We start from the raw sequence: 16,766 nt of genomic DNA, 5'->3' as shown, positions 1-16,766 counted from the left end.
ATATCAGGGCTCATGCTGACAACTCATCTAAAACGTCAGGAGCAACTGAACCAAAAACCACCTAGTTAGTTGGGTATGGTGGTGCACACCTATAATCCCAGTTACATAGGAGGCTGAGGAAGGGGAATGACAAATTCAAATCCAGACTAGGCAACTTAGTGAGAACCTGCTCAAAATAGAAAATAACAAAAGGCCTGGGAATATAGCTCAGTGGCAGAACATCCCTGGGTTCAATTTCATTTTCAGTTAAAAGATTCCTGGCCTTTAGAAACTGAGGTGGTAAAATCCTGTGATTTTAAACTGTTAAGTTCAGAGGTTGTTACACTGCAATAGATAACACATATCTGGCAGGAGCCATTTGGCCCAAATGTCTGGTGATTTTGGTGGTGAGTTCAGACTGCCCAGAAGTTATCAGTTTGTTGATTGGCACAGTGTTGAGAGGAAAGGCTGAAGGCCAGATGCGTCTTCTCACTTTGATGCAGTGCAGGGGCAGTGAGACCCACCTGGGAGATGAGCCAAGGCTGTGCAGTCCCAGGTGCCACAAAGGCCATCCTCACTGCCCTGACAATGCCTGGTGAGGCATTACCTCTACAGCACCAGGAACACTGTAAGAAAGAGGCAGTGGGCCCGCTATGAGGGAGCCCAGGGACCTGGAGGGAGAGGTGCAGGACTGACTGCCTCTGGCTCCCTGTCCATTCTTCCCTGAGCAGGGCACTTGCTGCCCTGGTACCAGACTTCCCACTCTTGACACCTGCACCTGGGGTTTGGAAGACTTCTGCAGTGACTTTCCCAAGGCAACATGGGGATGAATGAGGGCCAAAACTTGCGTCCCTGCCCCCAGTAGTCAGCCTTCTGCTTCCTGCAGGGTCTCAGATCTGTGTGGTGGCTTCTGGATCCCATGCTTCCCTTGATAGTTTCCCAGGTCGGGTTCAGGTGAAGGAACTGGCAGTTTGCACTCTCTGCCATTGTGGCAGGAACCAGAAGGCTAATGTATCCTGGGGAATATTAGAGGTTTCTGCCCATTTGAGCTCTTCACAGAAAGGACTCTGGCCCTCAAAGGGCCTAAGCTGCTATATACAGAATTATTTTGCTGGCCCTTGAAATAGCTGAGCTTACTGATCACAGGACATATCCTACAGAGTGCCAGCAGGACTCCAAAAGGCACATTTCTGGTCCCCACAAGGCCAGATACCCCCATGGGGTAGACTGGTTCTCAGGGAAGGGTGGACATTATCCACTATACCCTGGACAGAGTGGTCTTGTCCTGTTCTTCATGTGACTGAGCTCTCATCTGAGGGTAACTTCCCTTCTAATCCAGGGAGGCTTTTTGAGACCGGGCATCACTAAGTCCCTCCATTCCCCAGGTAGTTCTCAAGCTTGTGACCCTCTGGCCTCAGGCTCCCAGAATGCTGGATGACAGGCTTAAACCACCATGGTCACAGGTGGTTAACTTCTTTAAAGGAGCCTATCTTTTACCTCCTCACATGTTCACTCTTTAGCTTTTATGGCAATCTGGGGAGATACAAGAGGACAGTTGCCCTGATACTCCTGTATCTCTGGTAGCAGTGCTAAGTGCAGCAGCTTCTGGCCACAAGCAGGGCTTGGCTAGACCAAAACCTGACTCCGGGTCACTCACCATCACCTATTCTATGCTTTCCAGCACCTGGACTGGGAGAAAATTCCACCTTTGGAAAAGGGAAGTGTGGAACAGGACCTGCTGTTGACTAGTATCCTCCAAATACATAGAGCCTGAATTTTATTATTGGATGTTTGTTCACAGCAGTAGAGTATAGAAGGTAAATAAGTGGTTTCTATTGCCACATGGCTAAGACAGGTACCCTTCAGGTACTCAGAAACCTAGTTTAGGCCTGAGGCATGGCAAGCCCACAGTCCCTCAAGCTGGCTCCAAGGCAAGTGACAAGACAGCAGACAGCTCAGGGCTGCAAGCACTGATACATAAGCTTCCCAGAGCAAGGTCTGGATCCTAGAAACTGTCACATGTGGAATGCCAAGGGTGGCTGGCCAGTGTCTGAGTAGGCCCTGACTTCCCAGGCTTTATAATGAATATTGCCCCTTTACCTTTCTGAGATAGTCTTCCTCTGTAAAGACTGAAGCTTGGCTTTCAACTCACTGTGTAGCCCACGTTGGCTTTGAACTCACTCAAATACTTCTGCCCCCAGCCTCCCGAGTGTCATCACATTTCGGTGAATCTTGCCCTTTTTAAAGGTAGGAATGAACTTTTTTTTTTTTTTTTTTTGTACCGGGGATCGAACTCATGACCATGCACTTGCTAGGCAAGTGCTTAACACTGCTGAGCTAAATCTCCAGCCCCTAGGAATGAAATCTTAACTCTCTTTCTCCCTCCTTCTGCCCTTCCCCATGTGGTCTGTCCTAAAAACTAAGACTCACAGCCATAATGTAGACACTTATTCAAGGACACACATGCTGAGAAACAGATGTAGGCTCTCCTGGAGCAGGCTTTGACTGACTCACTTTCTACAAATGATTCTCAGCAGCCATTTTCCCTATGACTGGAGAATCTGGAGTCACCCTCCCCCAGCTGAAGTATTTCAGCCCAGTCAGGTAAAGATCCCCTGGGGACTCCATCTATAGCAAAGTCCAGGGAGGACGGAAACATACACAAACCACAATGACCTTCATGTGTGCAAAGTATAGTTGTTTAAAAACAAATTAGGATCCAGCTGTGGAGTATTAGAGAAAAAAGGAGGAGAAAGAGGCTGTGGCCTCCATGGGACAGTGCTGAAGCAGAGCCTCGCACACAGAAACCTGGGAAGAGATAGCCCCAGGCTCTGAAAGGTCTAGGGCTGGTAGGCAAGGATGTGGGGGCAGAGGACTGACAGTCCTGTGCAACTGACGGAAAGCTGGAGGGAGCCTGATCAGGATGGAGCAGTGGCTTCGGCACCCTCCTCTGAGTCCCACACCTCAGACTGCAGGTAATCTGCGAACAGAGCCTTGGCCCGGCGCAGCACCCGTCCCAGGTGATGTTTCCGCACAAGGCGGTCAAAGTGCATGGCCAGCTCATTGTAATCCAGCCCGTTGCGCATGATGTGGTCACGATGCTCCAGCAAGATGGCCAGGCAGAGGAACAGCATGAATGGGTTCCCCCGGCCAAACTCCTGAGGTGGGGGCAGGCCCACTGGGGCTGAATGTGGCAGGGGCTTCCCAGGGTCTCGTGGGGAGCCCAGCTCTTGCATCAGGGGGGATCCTACGGCCATGTCACCAGATGGGGAGCCCTCAGGGGTGGATGGTGGGGATGAGGAAGATGCGGAATCAGGGTGGGAAGAGGAGGAGAACAGTGGGTCTCGGGAGTTCAGCAAGGGCTCAGAGAGGGACTTAGAGCTCATGAGGGCAGCAGGGTACGGCAGCTGGGCCCGAGGGTTCCTCAGGGGGCCCATGGTATCCCTGAATTGCTGGAGGCCATCCAGACTGGCTTGTCTCAGGAGACGCCCTCCCCCACCAGGCCCCTGGCCAGACCTGGCTAAGTGGTCAACCGCATCTTCAAAGGCACTGCTGCTTCTGTTGCCAGCAGGCCTCAGCATGTGCCTCTGTCGCACAGGCCGCCCCCTGTGGCCACTGAAGCCAGTGTCTGCCACTTGGCTGGGGGGTCCGACAAGCTCTACTTCATGCTCAGGAGGATCGGGTGGCAGTGAGCTCCAGGTGACTTCCAGCATGCGAAGGGCATCATCGAAGGCAAACTCTCGCTTGAGCTCCAACAGCAACCAGCGGTAACAGAAGAAAAGGTCATCGGCACCTGCTTCTTGCAGGTATTGGTAAAAGTCGGGGTCAGCATGTCGCAGCAGCAGCTTGAGGTGGGCAAACTTGGTGGCCATGGCACGGCCATCGGGATGGAAGTTGGCAGCTAGGCGCTTCATGATGCCACAAAAGCAGACAAAGGCATGGCCTTCGTGGTCCATCACAGCAAGGATGGGTGAGGCTAGGTCACTCATGCCCTGGCAGTAGGATACCTGTGGGTGGGTGACCGCATAGGTGGTGAGTAGGTCATGCAGTGCCCGCAAGTGTGGGCCATCCTCAGGCCCCGCATAGTAGGGGTGGGCCCGGTCGGTGCGTAGCACATCCTTGAGCACTGTGCTGCGGATGAATTCCAGATCCTCAGGGCTTGTCCGCTGTGCCCACTCACTCTTAAGCTGCTCATATTCACGACTCTTGCGTTTCATGTAGTCCATCCTCTCACGGCCTGTGAGCCCATCTGGGTACACGTTCAGCAGGTAGCGCCACACCACCTACCAGGGAGCCAAGACTGGGATGGGGCTGAGGTTCTGCAGGTGAGCCACCACTGCAGCCCCTGGGGCCCTGTCATTGTGCCAAGGCTGCCTCCCTCTGCTGCTTCCCAGGCCCTCATGGAAGGGCACCTCTCCCCTGAAAGATCTCCACTGCCTGGCTCCCAAGGCACCAGTGATGATGGACAGGACCAAGGGATGTGAGCTCACCTTTCTTAGCGAGGGCTCCACACCACCGTGGTAGATCCGCAGGCGCAGCTCCTCGGGACGGGATAGCTGGCCCTCATGGTTCAGGTATGTGTGAAACTCAGCATCACTCAGGGGTGGCTTGAAGGGCTTGACGTCCTCCCCATACGACCAGCTCAGCACCTGCTGGACCTTAGACAAGGTGCGGCCCACCTGGGAAGGAGGGAGTGAGGCAGGAGTTCACTGGGCAGCCCAGTAGCTTGTGACAAAAGCCAATCAGCATGCTCGGGACTGGGGTTCCACATTGTCCATGCCCTTCAACCACAGTCAGGCCCCCTGGATCCCTGAACCCACCTGAGAGAGGATGGACTGAGTAAAGGGCAGGGCAGCTGTCGTCAGTGATGAGCGTTTCTCAGCCAGCAGCACGTCAGAGCCAATGACATCCTTGGGGCTGATTATGTCCCAGTCTTCCAGCAGTGGGCCTGGGCACACAGAGTGAAGCGCCATGAGAACAAGATTAAGAATGCCAACCTTGGGGAAGCTGCTTTCTTGCTCCACAGCCTGCAGGGCAATGAGTGATCGTGCTCCTCCTTTCCCGTACCATTGCAGTCACAGAAAGTATCAAGCATGAACAATACTGGAAAATGTCTCATGAAAGGGCTGGGTAGCCTCTAATATGTTAATGATATAAAGTAATGTTTATTGAGCACTTCAGCACTTACTGTGTGGGTCAAGGGCACCTACTGTTCCAGCTACTTGGGGGAGTAGGATGGGGGGATTGCTTGAGCCTAGGAGTTTGGGGTCAGCCTGGGCAATAAAGCAAGATGTTGACTCAAAAAACTAAAAGTGACTGAATACAAAAGTGAATAAATAAAAAGGGCTAACTGGGTTGGTAACATTTAGAAAAAGAAATAATAGAAGGAATGAGAAAAAATAATACCAGCTACCACTTCCACAGTGCTGAGTGCCAGGAACTGTTCTGAACCCTTTGCAAATATTAATCACATAAAATACCCATCAATCCTAGCAGCTAGGTGCTACTATTATCAGCATGTTAGTGTGAGGAAACAGGTACAGTTAGGGTAAGGTACTAGCCTAGGACCCTAGAGGTAGTTAGTAAATGAACTGACATTTGAAGATTAGGCCCAAAACCTGAGAGCCAAATTTCTGATCTCACATTCATGATAGTCTTCCCCCAAATGGCAGAGGCTGCTGGGCATGGTGGTGCATGCCTCTAATCCCAGCACTCAGAAGGCTGGGGCAGGAGGATCCGGGTAAATTTAAGGCCAATTTGATCTCCATAGTGAGTTCAAGGCCAGCCTGGTCTATATAAGACCCTGCTTCAAAAAAGACAGAAGATACCATTCATTACCATTCTCATTTTATGGACAATGACCAAAGACTTGGAACAACTAGTAAGGACTACATCAAAACCTCATTTTGCCTACTCTAGAGCCCAGACATATTTCAGAAGAGTTTGTGGAGCAGGTATATTGTGTATGCTAGACAAAGGAAACCATGGTAATGTTTGACTTATCTAGTAGTTCTGGTGCTTGAAATAGTAGAAATTTGTCCCTTCTCTCTGTCTCTTTCACTCTTTCTCTCCTCCTTTAGACAGGATTTCACTATGTAGTCAAGTTGGCCTCAAACCATCAGTTTGAGGACTCAGCTTCCTTCCTCCTGCCTCAGCCTCCCAAGTGCTCCTGCCGTCTGCCTCAGCCTCCCTCCACCTGGCTCCTTTTCTCTCTTTAATTCCCCTCACATCCCTTCTTCCTGCCTTTACTGTGGTGGGGTGGCTAAAGCAGCAGTGCCTGACTAAGAGGAAGTCTGGGAATGGAACCAGGGCCTTGTACATGCGAAACAGCCACTCTACCACTCAGCTACCTCTCCAGTGTGAGAACCTTAAAAGATGCCAGCCCTGACAACACAGCACGGCTAAGGCAACAACAATGTGCGTGACCAGCTTTCAAACTCCATTACCTAAGACACATTTCTGTTTGTGTAAGCTGCTACCACTTGTAGGCAAACGGGCCCTCAAACAGCATGTCCATGGAGCCCACTGCACTTTCTCCCAAAGAGCTGAGGGAAGCAAAACCATGCCTGCTTGTCACTATTTCTCTTGGTGCCTCCCAGGGCTCTCTAAATGTAAGGGACCCAAAAGGTAACCCTAGAACTACGCACAGTAGTACATACCTGTATTCCAAGCATTCTGGGAGGCTGAAGCAGGAAGGCTGCAAATTTGAGCTCAGCCTGACAATTTAGTGACTTAGTAAAAACTGTCTTAAAATAAAATGTTTTAAAAAAGGGCTGAGAACAGACATGGTGGCACATGCCTATAATCCTGGTACTCAGAAGGCAGGAAGATCCCTGTGAGTTTGAGGCCAGCCTGCATTACATAGCAAGACTCTCTCTCAAACACAAAAAAGTGCTGGGGATTTAGTGGTAATGAAGACTCCAGAGCTGGGAGGTACAGGACCACAAGATCCACTCCAAACATGAGCACCTCCTTTGCTTCTCACCCATGATGTGAACAACATCTTCCTTCATTCAGTTGTGTAAGCTGCAAACCTGACACATCCTTGCTCCCTTGCTCTCTATCCTCAGGTCCAGAACACCACTAAATTTATGCCAGTGGCAGGAGCCACTGCTGCTTTTTTTTTTTGGAGTACTGGAAATTGAACCTAGGACCTTCATGCCTCATGAGCTACATGCCTGGCCTTTCTTTCTTATTTATTTATCAACAGGGTCTTCCTAAATCACATTGCCCAGCCTAGTTTAAATTTAAAATCCTCCTGCCTCAGCCTCCTAGAGTGCTGGGATAATAAATGTGTGCTAGCATAACCAGGTGCCCTGTAGCTTTGACATGTAAAACAGACTTCAACACCATTTCTGTCACCTAAAACTGCCTACTGACAGCCCCTGATTGCTCTTTGTTCCTCTCTAATCTCTCCCAAAAGCAGCTATAATGGTCTTTCTAAACATTAATCAGTGCATTAAAGCACTTTACAGGTGAGATGAAGATCATGCTACTTGCAAATCAAATTAATGGTCTGGAAAAACAAATAGAGGAACCACTTCAAGGCACAGAGCTAAAGCTAGATGATTTCAGTGAAGTAGAGACTTGTAGGTGTTGTCTAGGAGATCTAATATGCAAACACCAAGACATGCAGGGGAGAAAAAGGGATCAGGTATAGCCCTTAGGAAATAGGTAACAGGCATGAATAATGTTTCCCTGCAATGAAGAAAGCACTCCCCCAGGCCAGGTATCATGGCACACACCTATAATTCCACCACTCTGGGAGGCTGAGGCTGAAAGGCTGCAAATCTGAGTCTACCCTAGATAATCTAGTGACTTAACACCCTGTCTTCAAATAAAAAATAAAACAGGGATTGGGATGTAACTCAGTGTGAAGGCCCTTGGTTAAATCCCCAGTACTGCAAAGAAAAAGAGAAAGACAAAAAAAAAACATCCCACCAAGTCTTGGCTAGGATTAATTCACAACACATGTAATAGGCCTCCTTGGACCCTATTCACATGCTGGTGAAATGCACAAATTCTAAGAATGAAGAAAATTTTCAAAACTGCTAGAGACAAAGAACAGGCTGCCTACAATGGAAGAGTCTAAATGGAGATAGATTTCTGTTGCACAACTCTAGAGGCAAGACGAGAGTGGCTCAGGTTCCTGTGGAGTACTGAGAAAGCTGGGGATCCAGCCAAGACCATACAGATCAATCCAAGACAAAGAAAGACCCTTTGTGTGGTGCTGGGGACTATACCAAGGGCCTCATGCATGCTAGGCAAGTGCTCTATCACTGATATATTGATAGCTGAGGAAGAACTTGTTTTGTTGGTTTTTTTGAGACAGGGTCTTACTATGTAGTCCAGGATGGCCTTGAACTCATGGCAATCCTCCTGCCTTAGCCTCTTGAGTACTGGAATTACAGGCATGTACCACCACACTGAGCTGTGAGAAGAAAATTTTTGATCATTAGTGTACATCTAACTCATACATCCCACTGGAGGGGAACAAAGAAGTTCTCTAAGCAAATGACCACAAGGGCCCAAGAGAAAGATAAAAAGCCAAGGTGGAGCTCAGTGTTACACATGCTAAGCATGCTTAGTATGCGCAATGCCCTGGGATCTGTCCCCAGCACTAAAAAATAAAGGAACTAGGTGTGGTGGTGCTTGCCTGTAATCCCAGCTACTCCAGAGGGTGTGGGAGAAGGATCCAAGTTTGAGGCCACTCTGTCTCAAAATTAAATTAAATTTAATAAATTAAAGGCTAGGAATGCAGCTGAACATTCTCTTGGTTCAATCCCCAGTACCACCAAAATAAAGGGGGGCAGACATGGCAGTGAACTCCAGCATTCTAAACTCTAGGAGATTTAGGCATAGGCAGGAGAAGCACAGCCTGGGCAGTTTAGCAAGTGAGCAAGACCCTGTTTCCAGAAAAATTTTTAAAAGGCCAATGAAGCTGGATGCCTATAGTCCCTGCACTTAGGAGCCTGAGGCAGGAAGTCTGCCATGAGTTCAGATCTAGGCAATGTGAGTTCAAGGCCAGCCTGAACTACATAGCAAGATCCTGTCTTAAAGAATCAAAACCAAAACCAAAAATGTTGACGAGTAAAGAAACCTAAAGGTACATCTGACAAACACAAAGAGAAGCAGAAATATGAATGTCAGAAAAACTTTGGCTCAGGGTAAAAAGCATTTAGCAGGCAAAGAGAGGCATTATATACTGATAAACAAAACAAAAACCCAAACATTAATTGATCAAATAGGCAAAAGATTTCTATAAGCACAAACTCACTTAGTGGCAAAACCTGACCTGAGCTGACAGAAGACTACAGTATACAGTTTAGACGTTACATATGTATGTATGCACATATTTCCTGCAGAAACATCCAGGTGTGTCATAATGGGCCACTGGCCCAGACCCTGCTTATGCTACTGTGTAATACAGTACATGTGATATATGTTCTTTTTTTATCATAAAGTATTTAAATTTGTCAAACCAAAATCCAGTACAATGCCAACCAGAAATCTAACCAGTTTTTCTAATTGGGACTAGGTAAAATCATTTTAAGGCTCATATGGAAGAATTCATGTTTAATAATAGCTAAGAAAAAGAACAAGAGGAGGAGGGGTAAGGCTTGTCTTTTTAAAACTGACCATAAAGCTGTGAGTGGTGGTGCATATGTGTAATCTCAGCACTTGGGAGGCTGAGGCAGGACTATCTCTGTGAGTTCAAGGCCACCCTAGGCTACAAAGTAAGTTTAAGGCCAGTCTGAACTGCACAGGAAACCCTGTCTCAAAAAGATGAACAAAACAAACAAAAAACCCCACAACTGACTATAAAACCTATGTGGTCTTTTATTTCTTTTTTTTAAAGACAAGTCTCACATGTAGCACAGGCTGGCCTTGAACTCACTATGTAGCCTAGGCTGCTCTCAAACTCACAAAGATCCTCCTGCCTCAGCCTCCCAAGTGCTGGGATTACAAGCATGTGCCACTATACTGGGCAAATATAATACGGTCTTAACATAGCAGTAATCAACTAGAGCCATTTGGCGGACTGCAATAGAAACCAGAAATGAATCTAGGTATATGAGAACTCAGTATGTGACAAAAGTGGTATTTCAACTTAGTGCAGAAAAGGTGGTTATTTAAATAAATGATGCTGGCATATTCTGATTTTTTGAAGAATTTTTAATTTTATTTTTTAGGTTTTTTGAGACAGTATCTCACTATGCAGTTCACTCTAGACTTGAACTATGTAGCTTAGGCTGGTCTAGAACTTGAAGGGATCCTCCTGCCTCAGCCTCCCAAGTGCTGGGATTATAGGCATGCACCATCATGTGCATCTTAAAAGAATTTTTAGGAGCAAGACCATGTATCAAAGGTTGACAAGATTTATATGTAAAAAAGGAAATGATAAACATTATAATAAATTGTATGAAAATATATAAGTTTGTGAATGGAGAAGATATTTCAAAGTAAGAGGAGAAGCTGGGCATGGTAGTGCATGCCTGTAATCAAGTTCAAGCCCAGCCTTCAAAGTGAGATAAAGCCCAGCCTAAACTGCATATCAAGACCCTGTCTCAAAAAGACAAAAAAAAGTGGGGGGGGGAATTCAGAAATCTTAAAGAAAAGAGATAACCCAGGTGTGTTCACATAAGCCTATAATCTGAGTAGTCTGAGAGGTAGGAAGATCAGAAGAAGTTCAAGTTCAGCCTGGACAATTTGGGGAGACCTTGTCTCAAAAAAAGGTGGGGAGTGGCGCTCAAGAGATGAAGTGAGGTCCAGAGAAATAAGAAAAATTAAGATGTGTTACATACAGTACCAACTCTCTATGATGAATGTAATCATTATATACTATAAATATGTACTAATAAGAATAATAAAAATATAAAAAAAATTAAAAGGCTGGGGCAGTAGCTCAGTGCAAAGGTCCTTTTTTCTTTTTCTTTTTTTTTTAATTGGTACCAGGGATCGAACTCTCGACTGCCTGCTTGCAAGACAGGTGCTTATGCAGTTGAGCTAAGTCCCCAGCCCAGTCCTTTGTTAACTTCCAAAAAAGAAGTGAAAAAGATAAAAAAGGAAGGAAGGAAAAAAATCAGAAAGACAGAAGTCAGGTGAGGTGGCACATACCTCTAATCCCAGCACTTGAAAGTCTGAGACAAGAGTGTGGCTTTGAGTTAGAGGCCAGCCTGGGCTATATGGTGAGTCAAAGGCCAGCCTGGAATACACAGTGAGTCCCTGTCTCAAAAAAAAAAACCAAACCAAAACAAACAAACAAACGAACAAAAAAACCCAGATGGACAGAAAAATAAAGACATGAGACAGACAGAAAGCTAGACAAAAAGCAAAACTGACTGGAAGATAGACAAACAGAAAGACAGCCAGAATGATAAAAAACCAGAAAAAGACATACAGATATACAGACAGAAAGACATAAAGATAAACAAAATGTGACAAAGCAAGACAGAAAATCAGACTGACAAAGCAGACAAAAGAAACAAAGACAGTTGGACAAACTGCGCGTGGTGGCACACCCTGTAATATAGCACTCAGGAGGCCAACAGAGGAAGATTTCCTTGAGTTCAGTGCCAGCCAAGGGTACATAGTGATATTAAGGTCATTCTGAACTATATAGAGAGCAACTCTGCAGCAAAACAAAAAGAAACCCAACCAACCAACCAACCAACCAACCAATTAACCAAATTAAAAAAGCTGAGCATAGTGGGAAACACCTGTAGTTTCAACACTTGGAGGCTGAAGCAGGAGGACTGCCACAAGTTTGAGGCCAGCCTTAGCTACTATAGGTCACAGAAGCCCGATCTCCATATAGCAAGACCCCCTCTCAAAAAAAAAAAAAAAAAAGAAAAGAAAAAGAAACCCCAGAGCCAAGTGTGGTAGTGCACATTTATAATCCCAGCATTTGGGAGGTTGAGGATTGTTGTGCATTCAAGGCCATTTTGGGCTACAAAGTGAGTTGAAGGCCGGTCTGAACTGCATAGTGAGACCTTGTCTCAAAACCAAACCAAACCAAACCAAAACCTCAGACAGACACAAAGACAAAAAACAGAAAGACAGACTGAAAAACAAAAAGAGACAGAAAGACAAAGAGACAGAAAAATGGAAAAACAAAGAGAGACAAAAACACAAACAGACAGACAGATGTAGTCAGGAGGATATACAGACAGTTGGAGTTAGGGCTTGTATCTAGATGTTCCTTTGAAGCCTCATGAGCCCAGAGGTGGCTGGATCTAGGTGTGAATCTGGATCACAGGCACCTAATCAACCCTCTGATTGAATTAGCATAGTTCTGGTTGTGGCTGAACAGATTTACAGGAGACCCATCTTGGCTGTGAGTGGGACCCACCAATGGGGTTGTAGCTTGGATAGAATAAAGAGGGAAAGAGAGGCTCATTGCTTTGGTGCTTGCTGGTGTGCTTTGCTGGGCTGTTTCTACACTGCAATGCCCCACTGCTATGCCACCCTGCCTGGAACCACCAGAATATGGACTGAAGCCTCTACAAACTGAGCTAAATTAAACCTTTTTTCTTTAAACTTGTAGGTGTCGGATATTGTGTCTCAGGAAGAAGGTAAAGACACAGAAATATGGATGCAGATCAATGGATGGACTGACAGCAAGATATATAGACAGATATATAAAAACAAAGAAAAAATGGAAAGACAGGTGGACTGAAACACAGAAAGGACAGAAAGACAAAAAGATGGACACACAGTTATACAGGAATTGAAAAGACAGGCAGATAGAAAGCCAGATGGACAGACAAGACAGTGGGGTTCAGGCAGGAGGACATGAGTTCAAGGGCAGCCTGGGATAGAGGGTGTTCAATACCAGCCTGGACTACATAGTGAGACCTTGTCTCAAAAAATTAACCCTAAACGGAGCTGGGCGTGGTGGCTCATGCCTGTAATCCCAGCACTTGGGAGGCTGAGGCAGGAGGACTGTTGGGAGTTCAAGACCAGCCTGGGCTACAAAGTGAGTTCAAGGCCAGCCTGAACTGCATAGCGAGACCCTGTCTCAAAAAGACAAAAAAAAAAAAAAAAAAAAAAAAAAAAACCCTAAACATTAAAAACTGAAACTCTAATCCAGACTTGGTAGCGCATGCCTATAACCCCAGCTATTCAAGTGGTTGTATCAGTTCCTAAGTTTGAGCCCAGCTTGGGCAATTCAGAGAGACTCTTTCTCAAAATAAATAAAAAAGGCCAGGTATAGTGGCATATGCCTGTAGTCCCAGTAGTTGCAAGGCTGAGACAGGAGCATTGCCATGAGTCAAGGCCAACCTGGACTACACAGCCAGATCCTGGCTCAAAAAAAGAAATAAAAATAAAATAAAATATAGTAAAATAAAATAAAAAGGTCTGGGAGATAAGTGGAAGAGAGGCACTGGGTTCAATTCCTAATACTACACACAAAATGCAGCACCAATTAAAGTCGCATCAGGATTTTACTATATTAATTTTTTTCATTCACTGGGGATTGAACTGTGGGCCATCACATTGAGCTGTATTTCCATCCCTTTTTTATTTTTTATTTTGAGACTGGGTCTTGCAAAGTCATTAAATTGCCTAGGCTGGGCTCCAATTTGTAGTCCTCCTGCCTTAGCAGTGCAGAGTGCTGAAATTACAGGTGTATAGCACACCTGGTTCAATCAAGATTTTAATGTACTGAGCAACTGCTTTGAAGATAATAATATACAACATATTAGCCAGTTAATTTCTTATTGTTATGAAATTCTGTATTGATAGAAGAGTTAAAAATTCTCATTCTCTGTTGAAACAAGATGTGCTCACCCAGCCCACCACATAGTTAGACCATTAGATTCAGTCTGCCTTGACTGACCACGTCAGCTCTACCTTTGAGACAGTCCGACCTGACTCAGTCTAGACTACCTGTACTGTCTGACATATAAACATATTCTATTTTCAAGGACTGTCCAACTGAGATAAACTAGTCAAGGACATGCTTAGCTTCAACCATCCGCTCAGCCCCAGCTCCCTCTCTATTTTCTCCCACCAACTAACCTGCCCTGAACAAACTGGCCTGAAAACCTATGACTTAATTCATGTAACCAGTTATATGATAACCTGCCATCAGCTTTTGTACTTCCTGTTTACAAAATGTATATAAATCTCTGTTCCATTCAGTCAGGGCTGATGATTTGGCCTTGGTTCCATCAGTCAATGTAATAAACAGCTGTCTTCCAATGTCTTGTTGCAAAGAGACTTCCATTTGGTTTGACATCAAATGTCTCGAACAGTATTTTTCTTGTTTTTTTTTCTCTTTAAAATAAAAAAGATTTTAATGCAATGATAAGCTAATTCAATTAAATATGAATAGTAAGTGCATGACAATACTCAAGAAAAAATTTCCAGTTGGGCGTGGTGGCACATGTCAGTAATTGCAGCATTCTAGAAACTTGAGGCAGAAAGATTACAAATTAAAATCCTGCCCAGGCAATTTAGTAAGACCACATTTCAAAATTTAAATAGGGTTGAATTCCGGGTACCACAGAAAAGGGAGGAGACAGCCGGGTGTCATAATACATGCCTGTAATCCTAGCACTGGGGAGGCTGAGGCCAGAAGATCATTGCAAATTTGAGACCAGCCTGAGCTACAAAGTAAGCTCAAGACCAGCCTGAACTGAACTGTACAGTGGAGACCCTGTCTCAAAAAAAAAAAGAGGGACAAAAAGAAAGAAAAATCTTCCACAATTAAAACTTCTGCAGGGTATGGTGGGACATGGCTCTAATCCCAGCACAGAGGATGACTACAAATTAAAGGCTAGCCTGCAATACATAGTGAGACTCTTAAAAAAAACCCCTGGAAACAATAGGGAGAGAACTGCCTCACCAGTAACCACAAAGTAGATGCTTTTTATAAGTGTGTATATGTATATATATATATATATATATATATACACACATATATATTTTTTTGGTGCTAGGGATCAAACTCACGACTGCACACTTGCAAGGCAGATGCTTATGCCGCTGAGCTAAATGCCCAGCTAGAAATATTTTTTTTTGTGAAAGGGTCTTCCTATAAAGATTAGGCTGGTCTTAAACTCATGGCAATCCTCCTTTAAAAAAATGTGCTTCTACCAGCCAGGCATGGTGGCTCACACCTGTGAGATCACTGCGAGTTCGAGACCAGTCTAAGCTACAAAGTGAGCTCAAGGCCAGCCTGAACTGCACAGCGAGACCCTGTCTCAAAAAGACAAAAAATAAAAAAAAAATAAAATGTGCTTCTGCCAAAGAGACAAGCATCTTTGTTTCTCTCTGCTCTACTGACATTTCTCTCAGTTCTAAGGTAGCTGTGGTTTTCCTCATATGTTTATTAGTCAGACAGATCTATTCCTCTACTGAAAGCGTGCTACCCTATTTTACAGATGAGGAATAGAGGCATTGAGGATTAGTTAAGTGACTGATCTAAGTCACTGATGCAGCGGAAGAGGTAACATGTCCCCAGCTATCTCTCCTTTTCTGTATCTTTGTACCTTAACATCACTGTGACAAAAGTAACTGAGAGAAGCCAACTGAAAGGAAGAAAGGTTTATTCTGGTTCATAGTTTCAGGGCTTTCAATCCTTGGTCTGCTGGCTCCATTACTTTAGCTTATGGTGGGCATAACATTATTGCTGGAGAGTATAGTGGTGCACTTCGGGGAAGAGAGCAGAGTGGTGAACAGCAGAGAAATGGCCTCTTTGAGACTTGGTGTCTAGATGTGGGAATATAGCAATGTGAGGAAGAGAAAATGAAAGGAAGTTCGTCCCAGGGACCCTGCAAGGGTCTGAAGCAAAAATTGAAGCCTATGGGGAGACCAAAGAGAGACCTCAACATAGGAGGAGGAGGAGGTGACATGCAGCACTTTTTTCCTGGGTCCGGATATACTGCATGGAAAGAGCAGGTTGAACCTAAAGATGCATGGTGACTATTGGTGACCCGAGGCCTCCATGGAAAAATGCACCAGTGGAATGGATTAGTGGACTACAGTGGCTGGTGAAGTATTTGGGTTCAGATGTCCAAAGGAGAGGGCAATTGGCTATCAGCCATCTTGGAGAGAAAACAAACTGAGCTTAGAACTCAGAGCAGCAGCAGGCTGGCTTAATCTAGCTGCTCCTAGTGCCAGGGTGAGGCAGAATTAAATTCAAACCAGCAGGAGGCACATGGAATTTTGCACAGTGAACTAATAAGGTTCCAGCCTATTACCGACAGATCAGCCTGAACTTTGGTGGAATTTAAGGTGCAAGCTTACTGAGATTACCTGATGCCCTGCCGTAAATCTATCCTTGGCTTGCTGCGGTTAATCAACACAGATCTGGGCTCTGTCTGCCAACTCTGTCGGACAGCAAAGACATACCCTAAAATGGCCATTTTTTCTCGTTTTTAAATAAGTGCAAACATTCATTATAGGTTGTGTTCTTTTCTGTACTGTTGTTGTTTATATTTCTTCCTTCTGTATTCTCTCCTGTCTTCTTTATCAATTCCCCAAAGTTCATGTACTTGTCCTTTGTCCTCTAGCCTTGCTTCTAATTTCTTCTTCTTCTATTTCTCTATTTTTTCCCCTAGCCACTCTTAAATTTTCTCCCCTGAAGGTAAAACTGCAAGGGAACATTTACTGTTTATAATTTTCTGACTTGTTTTAGATTTATATAAACACAACTGAGTGCATACAGTTAAAAATAGCAAATAAATATATCAGAGTTTATATTTTTTTTAATTTAAGGAGAAAAATTTTCTAGGCTGTATTTCATGCTATTATTATTGCTGTCAATATTACTTTAG

The 16,766-nt window shown here is 45.1% G+C and overlaps 1 protein-coding gene across 2 annotated transcripts in view; it reads right to left on the bottom strand.

Moving 5' to 3' along the window:
• Nucleotides 1-2,656: 2,656 nt before the first annotated feature.
• Tbc1d25 (TBC1 domain family member 25) overlaps nt 2,657-16,766 on the bottom strand; it is a 29,657-nt gene continuing 15,547 nt past the window's right edge. For both annotated transcript variants that reach the window (XM_003462583.5, XM_063245801.1), the window contains exons 4-6: nt 4,800-4,927; nt 4,470-4,658; nt 2,657-4,262 (exon numbers count right to left, since the gene is read on the bottom strand). In XM_003462583.5, coding sequence (XP_003462631.2) covers nt 2,898-4,262; nt 4,470-4,658; nt 4,800-4,927 — 1,682 coding nt within the window. In that variant the 3' untranslated portion in view covers nt 2,657-2,897. The remainder of the gene's footprint in view (nt 4,263-4,469; nt 4,659-4,799; nt 4,928-16,766) is intronic.

The sequence above is a fragment of the Cavia porcellus genome, unplaced genomic scaffold (assembly GCF_034190915.1).
Source record: "Cavia porcellus strain 051 isolate PalLab524CR breed Dunkin Hartley unplaced genomic scaffold, mCavPor4.1 scaffold_3, whole genome shotgun sequence".
NCBI lineage: Eukaryota > Metazoa > Chordata > Mammalia > Rodentia > Caviidae > Cavia > Cavia porcellus.
The sequence above is the reverse complement of the archived record's forward strand: the minus strand, read 5'-3'. Positions and strand labels throughout refer to the sequence as shown.